We start from the raw sequence: 14,581 nt of genomic DNA on the forward strand, positions 1-14,581 counted from the left end.
ATTGCACAGACGACTAATATATCAGTTATCATGATTTCCCTTTTGATACGATATTCCAGGACATGTTCTATATCATAACGGGTGCCGGTCCACATTTGTAGCAGGATCGGCTTACTCTTCCGCAGTGCCAGAGATAACTTCCTATTTTGTTGATCTTTGTGTTGCTCAGTCTCTAGTTTTCTATGTTGTGTTTTGTAGGCTTGTGATTGTCTTCTATTCGGTTTGATTTTAAGCATAAGCATAAGTTTGGACCTAACTTCCAAAGCTAAACGTCCCATGCAATTTTCTAGACTTTTTTTCCATATATTCTGTATCATTTTTTTTCTGTTCACGTACTCTTTTATTTACAAGTGTTGACATGCGACTCTCAAACACGATTTTTTTAACAGTAAACCATCTAACCTCTACACAATGCACAAGATAATTCTATCAATTCATAAGTTCGTTGTTTACATGTCCATAATATAATAACATATTGCCTGTCAAATTAACCAATCAAAACTCATCATTTTACGCAAAGGGGACAAGTTGTTTCTACCACTGAAGGCGCAATGAGAAATAGGTCACGGATGATCAACATAATAAACTAATGGTAAAACTTCGGAAGTATTTTGGTAAATACAGATATTATTACAATATATATTATATCGAGTTTATTAAGTTCACTTCAAAAGACTTGCTTGACACGTTCCCACATTTCTATTTAAAACGAAAAACTTCTATAGAAAAATTATTCATATTCTCCTAACTAATAGCCCTGCGTCCGTTCCGTTGGAAGCCATATTTACAAATGGAGGACGATTTAACGTCTTATCAAAATATGGGAAAGAATGACGACTATTTCCTAGAGATTCTGTTTACACAGTAATTATTTATAATTAACGTTATTCAAAGGATATGTAAGGGACAATATTGTCGTACTTTTGAGGTGATATTATCTGGATTCTTGTCGTTAATTCGTTTTGAAGTGAAGGGCATTTCATCTCCGTAAAATATATTTTTGCGATGTTTATTTATGAATTCTTTATAAAATGTTTGGTTGATAATGATAGGATATAGGTAAGTATTTAAATTGTTTAAATGTTATTCAATATCAAATAGTTACATATTAATTACTGTATGGGAAACGGGAAATTTAATGTCAAATTAACGAGTTAACCGCCACGGAACTGTAAAAGATGGCCGCGAAAATATTTTGCCGAGAAATCGTTACAGTATAATTTAAATTACTGCTACTGATATATGCATATATTTATGTTTATATCTCGCTCTAAAAAAAAATCTGTTTAACAGAAATATTTTACTGCTGCAACATCAGATCTATTAATTTGAAAATAAATATTCTTGTGCTATAAAATTTAAAATGTTTTGTTAATTTTTTTTCTTTTCTAGTCATCACTTGTTTATTTGAAGGCCTTGCAATTTTTGCACTAGTCATAACTAAACCGTATATCTGACAATCTCTATCAAAGCATTTTTTATTTTTATAATTCGAACCATAAACAAGCGAAGAACAAAAAATAGTTCATTATTTACACAAAATATCTATAATGCGAGCCAGTAACAGGTGAAATTAACAGATTTGGTTGTTAATATTATCAAATAAGTAAGACACATTATTTTGTTATCCTTTCCAAACAAATTGGCCTTGATGCTCAAGACTAAAAATGTTAGTTTGCTCGATATAAGTCCAACTTGTATACCAACTGGCATAATTTATCAATTTGAGTACATGCATCCTTTTTAATTTTATTTTTATAAGTTTTATTAAACATTTCATGTATTTTCTCCTTAGATACTGCAAGAAAACTTTGACAAACTCAGCAACTGAAATAAACAAATTTAAAAAAAATTGTTACTTGAATTATTTATAGCAGACTCCTTCAGTCCTTGGATCAAAAGACTTGAATTAAAATTTGTTTCCATTTACAAAATAAAACGCTGAACCCTCTTATTTGAATCGGACGTGGACATAAAAATTTTATAATGCCAGCTAAAAAAATAGACATATCAAGACTGACTCTAACCTTTAAAAAATTTCCTTCTGGCTTCATGAGAGATCAGAAATCAGGAAAAAGTCCAATATTTAACCAAGGTGATAAGGCTTTTTGGGATTTTTCTTTGCTTTTTTGAGATTTTGCCTAATTTATAGGTTTAAACACTTCTACTGTACGTAGATGCTCTGAATAGTGTATGTTCTTCTTCGCTTTACTCATACGAACATAAAAATTGTCCTAATAATACATAAATAAAACAAAAAGCAATTTGGGATGAGAAATTATACTGATCAGTTTAATAGAAATAAATTGTGACAACTCTGGTCATGTAAATCATGGTCTCTGGATCTCCGAAAAATGGTAGGAAAATCTACAAATGTAAAAATGTTAAATCAGATAACTGCATTTAATTACATATCATGAATGCAAAATAAATATACGTGTCGATCTGATCAGTAAATTTTTCTCGACGAGAAAAGGTGCGAAATCTGGATATATATGTGTGAAAACCGAATTACTGATGTGAATATTTATACTCCAAATTAAGAAATGAATATCACTTGTCTTTGTTATGTGGGGAACCTGCACATTTTAAGGCTGAACTTGTATCATGCAAATTTCTGTCCATTCTTTACATTGTGTATTTGAACTTTTATATTGAAAAAATATTCATGAGATATGAATCCTGACTTTGAATGATGTCCATTTAAAAAATCTAATGGATATCACAATTTTAATTATCATAGCACATACATGTAGAAAGTTTTTTTCCTCGCTAATTTCGTGGGGGGGGGGGATCATTCTTAATAAAACACAAGCAGTTCTACGGAACGTTTTTTCAAAAAAATATAACCATAGGAACTCATATTAATAGTTCCATTCAACTAAATAATCCTTGAGATAATCTCAAGAAACTGAGTAAATATTTTGAAATTTAGAAAATTATACATGATATACGTGTATGGCACCAGTGTTCTCCCCAGGCCGTTTTAGCGTCGCGGTACCGCGACGCTATATGTTTTTACCGTGATGCTATAATAATTACCGTGACGCTATAATTATTCCCGCGACGCTATAATTATTTTGAAGATGCTTTTTTACTTGTCCTCAATTTTGAAATTTTATTTATTATCGATTATGATCATAAACATTATATCACCTTTAATTGTAATCCCTTTAAGTCGGACACTACAGGCAATTAAGAGATTAAATAACTAGGTGTTAATTACCTTCAGGGTGATAACTGTTTGGATGCGAATATCCCAAGCTGACACTTATGACATGACTAATACCAGCACGTGTCTGCAATCACCAATTTCGACATGGAAAAATGCAATCACAAAACAATTCGAAATCTACGTTTTGTATTACGAAATTTGCAAAGACTGGAACGATTTTTATTTTTTTAATAAAAGGTCGTTTATTTGTGCAACTCTCCAAAAATTACTTTCTTTCTCTTCCGAGAGTGAGAATTTTGGTTTAGAGCTAAAATAAGTTTAATACTTCTTTCAAAAGTTATCATAATTGGCTTAAGTTTATGTTTAATCTTTTTAATGCATTAAAAGCGTCTTATTCATTCACAATCTCTTGTCAAACAATGTTTATTCTCGGACTCATTTTCGTAAATTTTTTCACGGCCGCCATTGCACATTTTTGGGAAAACTACGGATCGGAACCGGACCAGATATGACAAAAATCCGCATTTTCACGATAATGACAACAGATCGAAAAAATATACCAAGAGAAAAAACTACGCATTAACAGACTTAGTATTTGTTAGATAACTTTGTCAAAAATACATATCATTTTAATGTAAAGATAAGAATCAACTGGGACTAATTGATTGAGTGCCATGAAACAATGAATTTCATAAACCAAACAAAAAAAAGTTTTTAAATTGATTTTTTTTTTGCTACTTTTGCTACTTTATCTTTACTTAATATAATATAAATAGTTAATTTTGTGTACTAGATATTTAGTTTTGTATATATACAGCTTGCACTATAATAAACCATTCATTCATTTGACTTATTGTTGGGTAACTGAAACCACATATTTATTTTTATTTGGCACAAGAGGAAAAAAATAATTCTGTAACTATAAATGAATAAAGAAAACATAAACTGAAACAACTGTTTTTGTGGTTATAGTTTAATTGTATTCTCAGTTATGAATATATAACATTATAAACTAAAACATATAAAGGAAAAAGAGCATCGACGCGACGCGACAAATGACATTAAAAAAATAGTTATTTTTTTTTACGCAAAATGTGATGCTATCCAAAATTTCTGGGGAGAACACTGTGGCACTATGTGGCTATGTTTATACATATGAAAAAGAAGATGTGGTATAATTGCAGATGAGACAACTCTCCACAAGAGACCAAAATGACACAGAAATTAACAACTACAGGCTATTGTATGGCCTTAAACAATGAGCAAAGCCCCTATTGCAAAGTCAGCTTTAAAGACCCCGAAATGACAAATGTAAAACAATTCAAATGAGAAAACTAACGGCCTGATTTATGTACAAAAAATGTATATATTTATAAAAGCTATGTTATATGGAAATTAAAAGTCCCTCAATGAATTGCTTCCTGTAAACTTTAATACAAACAGCATTACCAACAACAGCCTCTTAGTCTTGAAAAGTCCATACACATGGATGTAAGCTTACAGAGAACTGACATTCACTTTCTGTTGGTTTTATTCAAAAATATATTTTTCTGTGCATGTGAAGTTTTTTCCTACCTACAAGAAATGGTGGGTCTATATCAATCACAAGCAATCAAATCACATATGAAAAAAACACATAGAATCTTGTTTTACATATAATTAAATCTTCAAAATTTGACAAATTCAATAAATCCAATACATTGTATGTCCTGCTGTAATTTACTCGGTATCAGGAAATCATGTAACCAATCAATAAATTCAGCAGAGGTTAAACAAAAATCTGCCATCAACATGTAAACAGATGTAGAATCACACAAAATAATATATATATAATGCAAGTTACATTTTTATACTGCATTGTACATTGTACATCAGAAAATACGTCTGATCTGGGGTTATATATGTTTGTTGACAAAGTATCTATCTCAGTTTCTGAATTTTAAGCACAGTAAAAAATGCCATGGAAGTTTCTTTATTATGCAACTAACATACATGTATTGCAAAATAGTATTTCAGTGTTTGAAATTACATGTCAATGCATGATGTAAGTAAGATGAAAATAGATTAGAAATGACCTGAAAATTATTATTTTATGTTGGTTTTTAATTTGTACTTATTTTTTTCCTTTTCAGATTGTTCAAGATTCATGGCATTGTGTAAAGTTTTTTCAGCATGTAGTTAATTTTTTTTACCGATCTTTAGATAATTCTTAAAATGAATTATGTGTTAAGTGGTTGAGCTTTACAGAATGGTAAAAGAAGGGGAAACAGAAGGACTTGCAAATCTGACTTATGCAAAGTGGATTTTGGAAGCCATTGATAAAATTAAACATCAGAAACAGCAGCCAAATCTTCAGCGGATTGTTCATGCTGTTCAACAGTACCACAGTGTTAGTAGGGAGTCTATAGAGGAGCAGCTTCAATTGGCTACCAAAGATGGTTTGATTGTGAGAACTTTTAGTAAAAAAGATTGGTCGTATAGAGATCCATCCAAGATGCCTCACACAAAAAGGAGGTCGTTGAAAATTGACAAGAAAACAGACTTGACAAAATTTCTTGTCAAGGCAGTGATGGAACTAGGAGAAGAAGGAAGCTCTCTGAAGAAGATAAAAAATCATCTGAATGCTATATACAGCATTGAATGTCTGAACGGTGTTGACTTGACACTTCTTTTAAAAAATTGTCTCAAAACTGCAATGGACAACAAGTATTTGATAAAAGAAGGGAGGAGTGTAAAGTTGGGAGAGAAAGCATCAGACATAGATATAGCTGGGAGTTCTAGTAACTCTGCATCATTTGATGAAGACTCTACCAGTGACATGTCATTCTCAATTGAACAAAACATGGTAAGGACATCAATGTTTATAGTTGTCGGTCAAACAAACAAATATAAAAAAAAAAAGAATCTACAAAAAAAATTGGTTTTAAAAGTCGGACAAGCATTTTTGACTGTCAGATGTGTGTGACTGTGTCCTTCATTAAGTTATATTTTAAGACCATCAATTTGTGTACTAGGCAAAAACTTAAAAGTATTTATCATATTTCAGTTAAATAATTTCATAATACTATTTAAATTGACAAGATTGTTCTTCAATTACAAATTTTTATGAAAATTACCATCATAAAGAAATGTTGTCATTGTTTTGAGAAGAACAATAAGTAATTTGTAATGTAATGAGGCAGTTATATAGGTGATGATTTCATGTGATGATTTCATGTATTGGTTTGATAGGGATTACCATTCATCACAGAATACACAGAGTACTATAAATCAATATTCCTTAACGATAGCAGTGATCAACTTTAGTAATTGATTTTTTAATAAGGTAAAGAGCTGAGGATAAGAATCGCATACAACATATGAGAAACAATATTATTACTTCATCGATAATTGTAGACACAGATGATCAGTTATCTTCAGGTTGATTCTAGTAAATAGTATAATGAGACATTCTAGATCTTCATAATACTTATAAGAATATGGAATAAAAAGACAAATTACTGCTAAGGTCAAAGTATGCTGCTGTTAAATTTATTCCTGTTCATAGATTTATACATGTGGTTGGTCAGGTTTGAATTGGAATGATCTGATATTGTCTTATTGGATAATTTGGTTTTCAGCCATTACCTGAACAAATTCAAATTGATTTGGGGGGTTATGGTCCCAAAGGTTTTGGAATTAGGGGCCAAAAAAAGGGGCCCAAATAAGCATTTTTGTAGTTTCCAGCCAAATTTTTCTTTTATCACCAATTATTTTTAAAAAAATTTGACAAGACATACTTTAACAGATAAATGGAAAGAATATATGTTGTTTCAAAATCATAGTTTACAACATTGATTTTAACTGATATCTACTATATATTTTATAGAAATGTGCCAAGCCTGTTTTGATCTGTTGTTTTTGTCTGGGTGATGAAAACAAAAACCGCAGTGGAGAACCAGAAGACCTCATATCCTGTGCTGATTGTGGTAACAGTGGTAAGTTTCATAATGTAGCAACAAATAGGGTTATTTGTCATTATAATGTAATCTAAAGTTTAATAGTAGATATTTCTTAAGAAATTGCTTTGCATCAACTTACTGATGATGACTGTTTATAAGAATTTCTACTACAGGTCAACAGAATCTGTACAAAATTTTCAGAAAAAAATTACATCAGGCACATGGTTGAAAAGTTTACTTTGATTGTCTGTATTAATCATTATGACAAAAGAAAAACAATTTTCAACTGCAGCTGACTTAATATTTGAATCATTAATATCTTCTATAGTATTGCTTCTTATTGTAATATTTGATTTTACTTCCAGGTCACCCTACATGTTTGAAGTTCTCAGTAGATCTGACAGAAGTTGTGAAGTCTTTGAGATGGCAGTGTATTGAATGTAAAACCTGCTCTTTTTGTCAAAGATCTGGCCGAGAGGTAATATTTTTAATAGAGAACGTCCTTAACATTATTTGTTGTAAACTTTTAAACCACTATCTTGACTTTACTTACCATTGTTAGTGATAGGGGACAAATAGTTGGAAGACAGTGAAAATTATTAATGTATGAAGAGATTTACTTAAAAATCATTATATATTTCAATCATTACTATAATGATATAACTATGTGAATATATGAGAGTACAAACTAATATATTTGAATTTGAATAAATTGTTGGGAAAGAGGCTCAAATTCGCAATGCAAATTATATAAATTGAGAAAGGAAATGGGGAATATGTCAAAGAGACAACAACCAGACCAAAGAGTAGACAACAGCCAAAGGCCACCAATAGGTCTTCAACGCAGCGAGAAAATCCTCAACTGGCCCCTAAATAAAATTGTGTACAAGTTCAGAGAAAATGGACGTTATACATTGTCATACTAAACTCCATAACATATAAATGGACATAAATTAAAAAAAACATACAAGACTAACAAAGACCAGAGGCTTCTTACTTGGGACAGGTGCAAAAAATGTGGCAGTGTTAAACATGTTTTGTGAGCTCTCAACCCTCTCCTATACCTCTAGCCATTGTAGAATAAAGAAACACATAGCAATACGCACAATAAAACTTAATTTAAAAGGAGTCTGAGTTCAATGTCAGAATAAGTAACAAAAGATACAAAATGACAATGATACATAAATGAACAAAGGATGACTAGCAGTTACTGACATGCCAGCTCCAGACATCAATTAAACTGATTTAAAGATTGTCTTCATCATATGAAAATCAAATACATCCCTCCCGTTAGGGGTTAAGTATCATACCATCATAAAATATATGAGAAGAACATAAACCGTGTCATGCCAACAACTGGTTTTAGAAATAATTTTGTTTATTTCTGATGCAAAGACCCTATGAGTGAATCAATGTTAATGCCAAAATATGCAATTTTTTCCTTAATGACTTGACAACAGTATCATAACTATATCCTTTTCAAATAGGTCTGTTAAAAGGTTAGGTTAGATTTTGAGGTGAATGCTGACATTTTTTGTGCTTTGTTCAATGTATATTACCATAAAATATTGGATGTGAAAACCCTGAACACATAAATGCTGCATGAATGATGTCCTTGTATTGATGATCAAATTTCGTATTAATTAAATGATATATTTGTTTATCTGTTTACAGATTGACATTTACCTTTCTTTGCAGGATAACATGTTATTTTGTGATACCTGTGACAGAGGCTTCCATATGGAATGTTGTGATCCACCTCTAACTAAAGCCCCTAAAGGTAAATATGAGAAATGAACAATAAAATATTCTTTGAATATGAATATTTGGGGGTAGCTAAGGTTAAAATAACATTCAAGCTACTTTGAAATCAGTCGACTCATTAATTAAAAAAAAAATTCTTGTTTGAAAGACTCACTTAAAGTTGACTCATCTGCCAATGAAATTATTGCTTTGGACAGCTTATATACTTATGTAAAGAAAATGGTTGAAATATGATTGAATATGAATAATATTTCAAGTGCACGAAATATCCTTGAATCTTTAAATCTATTGAATATTAAGTTGGTACGTACATTGTATGTGATTAATATGAAATGATGGCTATATGTAACATTGGAATATATATTAAGCCTCATCAATATTTAAAAAAGGGCTGTGTGGGGCTTGACATTTATACCGTTTGTCCGATTGTCTCGGACAAGTGGACACTGGCGTTGGGCAAGTAGATTAAGTTACTTGCCCAAGGGGACAAGTAAAAAATCAATGTCAGATGTGTAGTAGATCAAATTCAAAACTTATACATTCCCCAAAAATTGAATGATTGTTTTATTGATCATACAAAATGAAATAAATATTCATTGAATCAACATATTTAAACATGCTGGCAGCAGCTGACAAGGGGAATGTAAGTAAAGGGGAAAGAAACCAATGTAAATGCTTCGTCTTAGTATAGGCCGCCTTGAATTAGGAGCACCTCAATATAGAGTTTTACCTAAACTTTAAAATTTTAAATTAAAGTATGTCTCATTTGATTTTGCTTTTATGCATAACAATATATCAAAAGAGGTTTTATTTAATAAGATCTGTATATATTAAAATAAGTTAAAATGTAAAATTTTAAATATAATCTAAAAAGGCAGATTTTCTCAGTGAAATTTTTTATGTACTTCATGATCATGTATCAATGTCTGTAAAATTCAAAATAAAATTAGAAATGCTTGTTTTGCCACCATCAACAAATTAAAAAGGTTTTATTATATACAAAGTGGACAGGTGTATTTACATTCTTAGTTAGCCTATACCACTACCACAGAATTAATAGGCGAACTTACTGATTTGGGAAGTGATGATCGATGATTTAATGATCGACACATGATAGTGACATTGAGTCATAAAACTCAGTCTTGCAAATAATCTTTCAGTCTGAAATAATAAAATGAATTTTGATGTGGTATTCTTTAATTATTTACGAACAAATTCATATAACATAACAAAATGCTCCCTTCAGGTAATCAAAGCTCACATGTTATTAGTGCATATCATCAATATGTAAGATTTTCAATTATGAATTTGAACAAGTGAGTTAAGAGTTCAGACAAGTTGAAAAATTATAATGAAGAGGCCTGCTGTGACAAAATTTTTGTATTGAATTTTTTTATTTGTAGGCAAATGGAAGTGCAATATTTGTGACCCTAACAGGGGTAATAAAAAAGGAAAGAAATATTTAGAGATGGTGACCAGATTGAAAGAAAAGTACAGAAACAAGGAAAAAATCAAATTAAAAAGACCAGCTAAGAAGTTTTTTTCACAGAAGAAACATGATTTGATAAAGTATGTAATGTTATTATCATTCAGGTAACTGTAAATAATATATGGAATTTGCATTCTAATCTTTAATTTAAAAAAATTCTTTGCACAACGTTGTGCAATATTTTATTGTGGTGCAATTTTTTTTACCGTACAAATAAAAATGTACAATCGTTTGATATTTATGTTAAATATTAAAAAATTGGAGTATAGCAAAAGTCCTACCCCCCAGGCAGTTAAAAGCCCCTTAGATGTATGATAACATTGTTTTCAGTTGAGGGTAATTAAAAGCTACTTTTATAAAGAAAATTGGACCTGAAATTAAAATTTCTTAATTAAGCACTTTGAAGGTAAACCCACTACAACAACTTAAAACTATTTTTACAAATATGAAATAATGGTTATCCTATATATGACATTTTATAGCTTCCACTAAAGAGATTGTCATCATGTATACCTCTTCTTAGTTTGTTTAAACATATTTATTTATAGTGGATTGGGAAACAAGTTTTTCAACTTATATTAATCCCTTTCCATTTTGCAGGTGCGAGTGCTGCCTTGTAGCCGCATTAGCCTGCTCTTTTTCGAAATCTACAAGGGTGTCTTTAATGTCTTAAACAGAGATTGGATTTCATTAACCCTTTCAAGGCGAACAATGCGTTGAGGCATCCCCGTAGCCAGGCCGAACAATGTGTTGAGGCATCCCCGTAGCCAGGCCGAACAATGCTTTCAGGCATAGACAATCACGTGATAATCATATTTTTTTTGTCTTTTAACTCATTTCCCCCCGTAAAGCTACGTTTAACCAATACATATAGAGGTTTTCAGGAAGCTTGTATATCACAGTTAAAGAATACCAATTCTGACTGAATTTGATACCTTATATATACTTCAATACAATGAAAGATCGGTAGCGTCAACAAACAAAATAAGCCGCCGCCATTTTGTACAAGACATGTGATGCGAACATGTGATCTTTTTCGTCGAAAAAAGATTATTTGGATTGAAAGTTGAATTTAATTTCATGAATATTTTGATTAATATTATGATACAAATTACGAAAAACGATTTTAAAAATTGCACGGAGAATAAATCAAGTAATAATCCGACTTCCGTCGGCGCGGTAATTGGAGTTTTCCCACGAGTGCAAAATGTCGCACTCCTTTTATGGAAGTTCTAAATAAAACAATCCAATCACATTCCTCTCTCACTTGCCGATGTCAAGGACGCAAAATTATAGTAAATATTAGTAAAATGTCGTTATCGTGTCTGTAACATTCTGAGACAAAAATGTCCGATAGTTCTGAGAACGAGTTTGAGGGATTTTCGGTGGGAGAAGTAGATCTTCTTGGTCAACGGTATGAAATGCATTGACCTCAAAATGACATCGGTGATGATTTCATGATCACTCCTGAAGTGATGTTGAAAGAGAAGGGGTCAGCGAACTTTCAGACGAAAAAAATTACAGCTGGCAGATGTAAATATGTCCCCCAACAATGACTGATGGCACCAAGAATTTTACATTTTGAAATTTGAAAGAGGTCTTCCCCATTCATCCCAGAAGTAACTGGTCCACAAAACATATGAGACCCAAAGAATGATATTTTTTCCAGATGTTTCTATCTCCCAACCAAATAATTGATAGTTATAATTAGATAAGATAAGACATTTTAATTCCAAAGATAGGATATTTTGATTACAGAGATAAGATATTTTTATTCTAATTAAAGGGCCCATGAAGAGCAAAGTAATATTGCAATGATTTGATAATTAACATGAAACCGGTAATGTTTTTATAAATCATATATAAATGTGAATATAATCATCTCAAATCTAAGATGTTAAACCGCAGCCAGATCAGAGCCACACACATATATTAAAGTAAAAAATATTTTTATATTAACAGGCAATTATTCTCATATTCAATATATATGTACATTGACGGAAAATAAAATATAATTGTATGAGCTTTAGAATTTAGGACAAAAATGTTATATTTTCTGACAATGTACATAGATTGTTTTTATCCTGAAATTTATTAATCCCAACACTTGAAGGTTTTATCATGTTTAAAGTTATTAAAAATATAAGTCATGGTCTCTTAATTTTTCAAAGAAATGGACGTAATTATGCAGATAATAAGGTATCTTCACTTCACTGATAAGCACCAGCGAGGTGAGCAAAGATGGGAGGCTAATAATGATGTATCTTACAAACTCAGAAATAAAAGACCCCCTTAACAGACAAAAATGAGGGACCAACATGTCCCCAAACGATAGGTGACCATTCATGATACCTTACAAAGTGAGGGATGCATTCAAGCAATTCATGCCTCCTAAAACAAAGAAATGGGCCATCAAACTTTGGGTTTTGGTAGCGTCAGACACAGTGTATGTCATATTGTGAAATCTACCACATCAAGACAGATCAAACACATGTAGGTTAACTCTGTTTGCCAGTAGACTTTGGGAAACAAGATAAGGTGTCACATATGCTGGGCTAGGGTAAATATTAAAGGTACACAGGAAAAAAGGTTTCAAAATATTGTTGTGTTGAATGTAGAAAACCCCTTTGCCTACCCCATTGCTTCAATGTCTCCCACTCAGTCAAAAATTAAACTTTAACAGTTATTTTGTTACAATTTTTAAGTTGAAAGGATATTATATACATAATTTGTTGAAAAGGTTTTCACAGATAAGTTGTTGAAAGGATATTCATAATTTATATTTGTTGTTACAGTTGACATTTTCATTTAAAAAATTTTATCATTTTTTTTTAATAAGGAACATTAAATTATCTTCATCATTGAACAATACAAAACCAAAGACAGTGAAAATTCTAGCATCCCATGGAGTCAGGACACTTATAATAAATAATTTTAAAAATAAATTATAGACTTTTTCAAAGTAATTTTATTTTTAAAAGTTCATGATTGTCTTTCAACATTTAATTATGTCTCACTTAATTTATCAACACATTATTAAAGTGAGTGTTAAATGTACATGGATTAGTGTGTCAGGTCATCTTACATTTAATTAATATTTCCATGCAGTCAGTGGTTTGATACAAAAAAAAAAACAGAAAAAAATATTGGCACATTTAAAAAAAAAAGCACATATTAATCTCAAAAGTTTTGATTTTACCAGATTAAAATATCATTAGATATCTCCATTAAAATATCAAAAATTCCACAAAAGATCCCAATAGTCAATTTATATCTATATTCATACAAAAATTCAAAGAAAACATCGGACTAAGAAAGACAACTCCAACTTATCCAGGGACACAACTTCCTATCTGGTGATTGCATTGTACAGTTAAAAAAATGGCCGCCGCGGAATTTGACAAACCATTTTCATTCGTATTTATTCTGACTAATAAGCTAGAATTTTGACTCTGGAGTTATTTTTTTCTATAAAACTGTGATAAAGGAACACTCGAAATTGTTAATTACCGTTTATATTGTTAATTTAGAAGATGGGAGGCAAAAATGTAAACCGGTCACAAAAAAAATTAGATTTTGCAAATCAAACGTCATTTTCTTTCCACAAAAGGTTAAACAAAATCAAAAGTAGGTATTGTCATGTAAATTTATTTATATTGCAACACTCCTTTGATACTTAAGTGTAACAATATCGAGTTTGAAACCGATTTGATGAGAAACAACAAAGATACACACGTTTTTTCTAAAACGTCATTTTTTTCCCCATTCACACGTCAAATTAATTCAGGCCAGGCAAACTGCGCGCGGAAATTTGATCAGGTCACACAACGTCGCGGAAAAAAACAATTCAGTAAGGAAAGTGTTAAACAAAATTTATTTTCTAGAATATGTTTTCTATAATGCCATTGTATATCTCTATTTCATACATTTTTTTGATGAGCAAGAGAATTTTTTAGGGTTAACAAATTGTTGTTTATTATACGATTAATATGTTTGTGAGTGACTTGGTCCAGCTTATACACCAATAAATTCCTTTAAAAAGGCGTTTAATCTTTATGATTCTTTAAAATTGGAGATAAGGAATATATTTTCCCTACTCCGATACTCATTGCCTCTATCACACGTATATTTGAGTCATTGAACAGGCCTGGCGCATTAATAAACTTGTTGGTTAACACAAAAATATGAACTCGATGAAATGTCCTATCTGAT

At 31.0% G+C, this 14,581-nt stretch overlaps 1 protein-coding gene across 9 annotated transcripts in view; it reads left to right on the forward strand.

Annotated features, from left to right (window-relative positions):
- The first annotated feature begins 518 nt into the window (after positions 1-518).
- LOC139487954 (histone acetyltransferase KAT6B-like) overlaps positions 519-14,581 on the forward strand; it is a 39,277-nt gene continuing 25,214 nt past the window's right edge. For 4 of the 9 annotated variants that reach the window (XM_071273222.1, XM_071273225.1, XM_071273229.1 and 1 more), the window contains exons 1-6: positions 757-864; positions 5,308-6,020; positions 7,044-7,152; positions 7,482-7,594; positions 8,815-8,896; positions 10,284-10,449. In XM_071273222.1, the coding sequence (XP_071129323.1) occupies positions 5,424-6,020; positions 7,044-7,152; positions 7,482-7,594; positions 8,815-8,896; positions 10,284-10,449 (1,067 nt within the window). In that variant the 5' untranslated portion in view covers positions 757-864; positions 5,308-5,423. Of the gene's footprint in view, positions 615-750; positions 1,060-5,307; positions 6,021-7,043; positions 7,153-7,481; positions 7,595-8,814; positions 8,897-10,283; positions 10,450-14,581 lie in introns of those variants that run through there. The other 5 variants (XM_071273228.1, XM_071273224.1, XM_071273223.1 and 2 more) reach the window with 5 other exon arrangements.

Source organism: Mytilus edulis, chromosome 9, assembly GCF_963676685.1.
Source record: "Mytilus edulis chromosome 9, xbMytEdul2.2, whole genome shotgun sequence".
Lineage (NCBI taxonomy): Eukaryota > Metazoa > Mollusca > Bivalvia > Mytilida > Mytilidae > Mytilus > Mytilus edulis.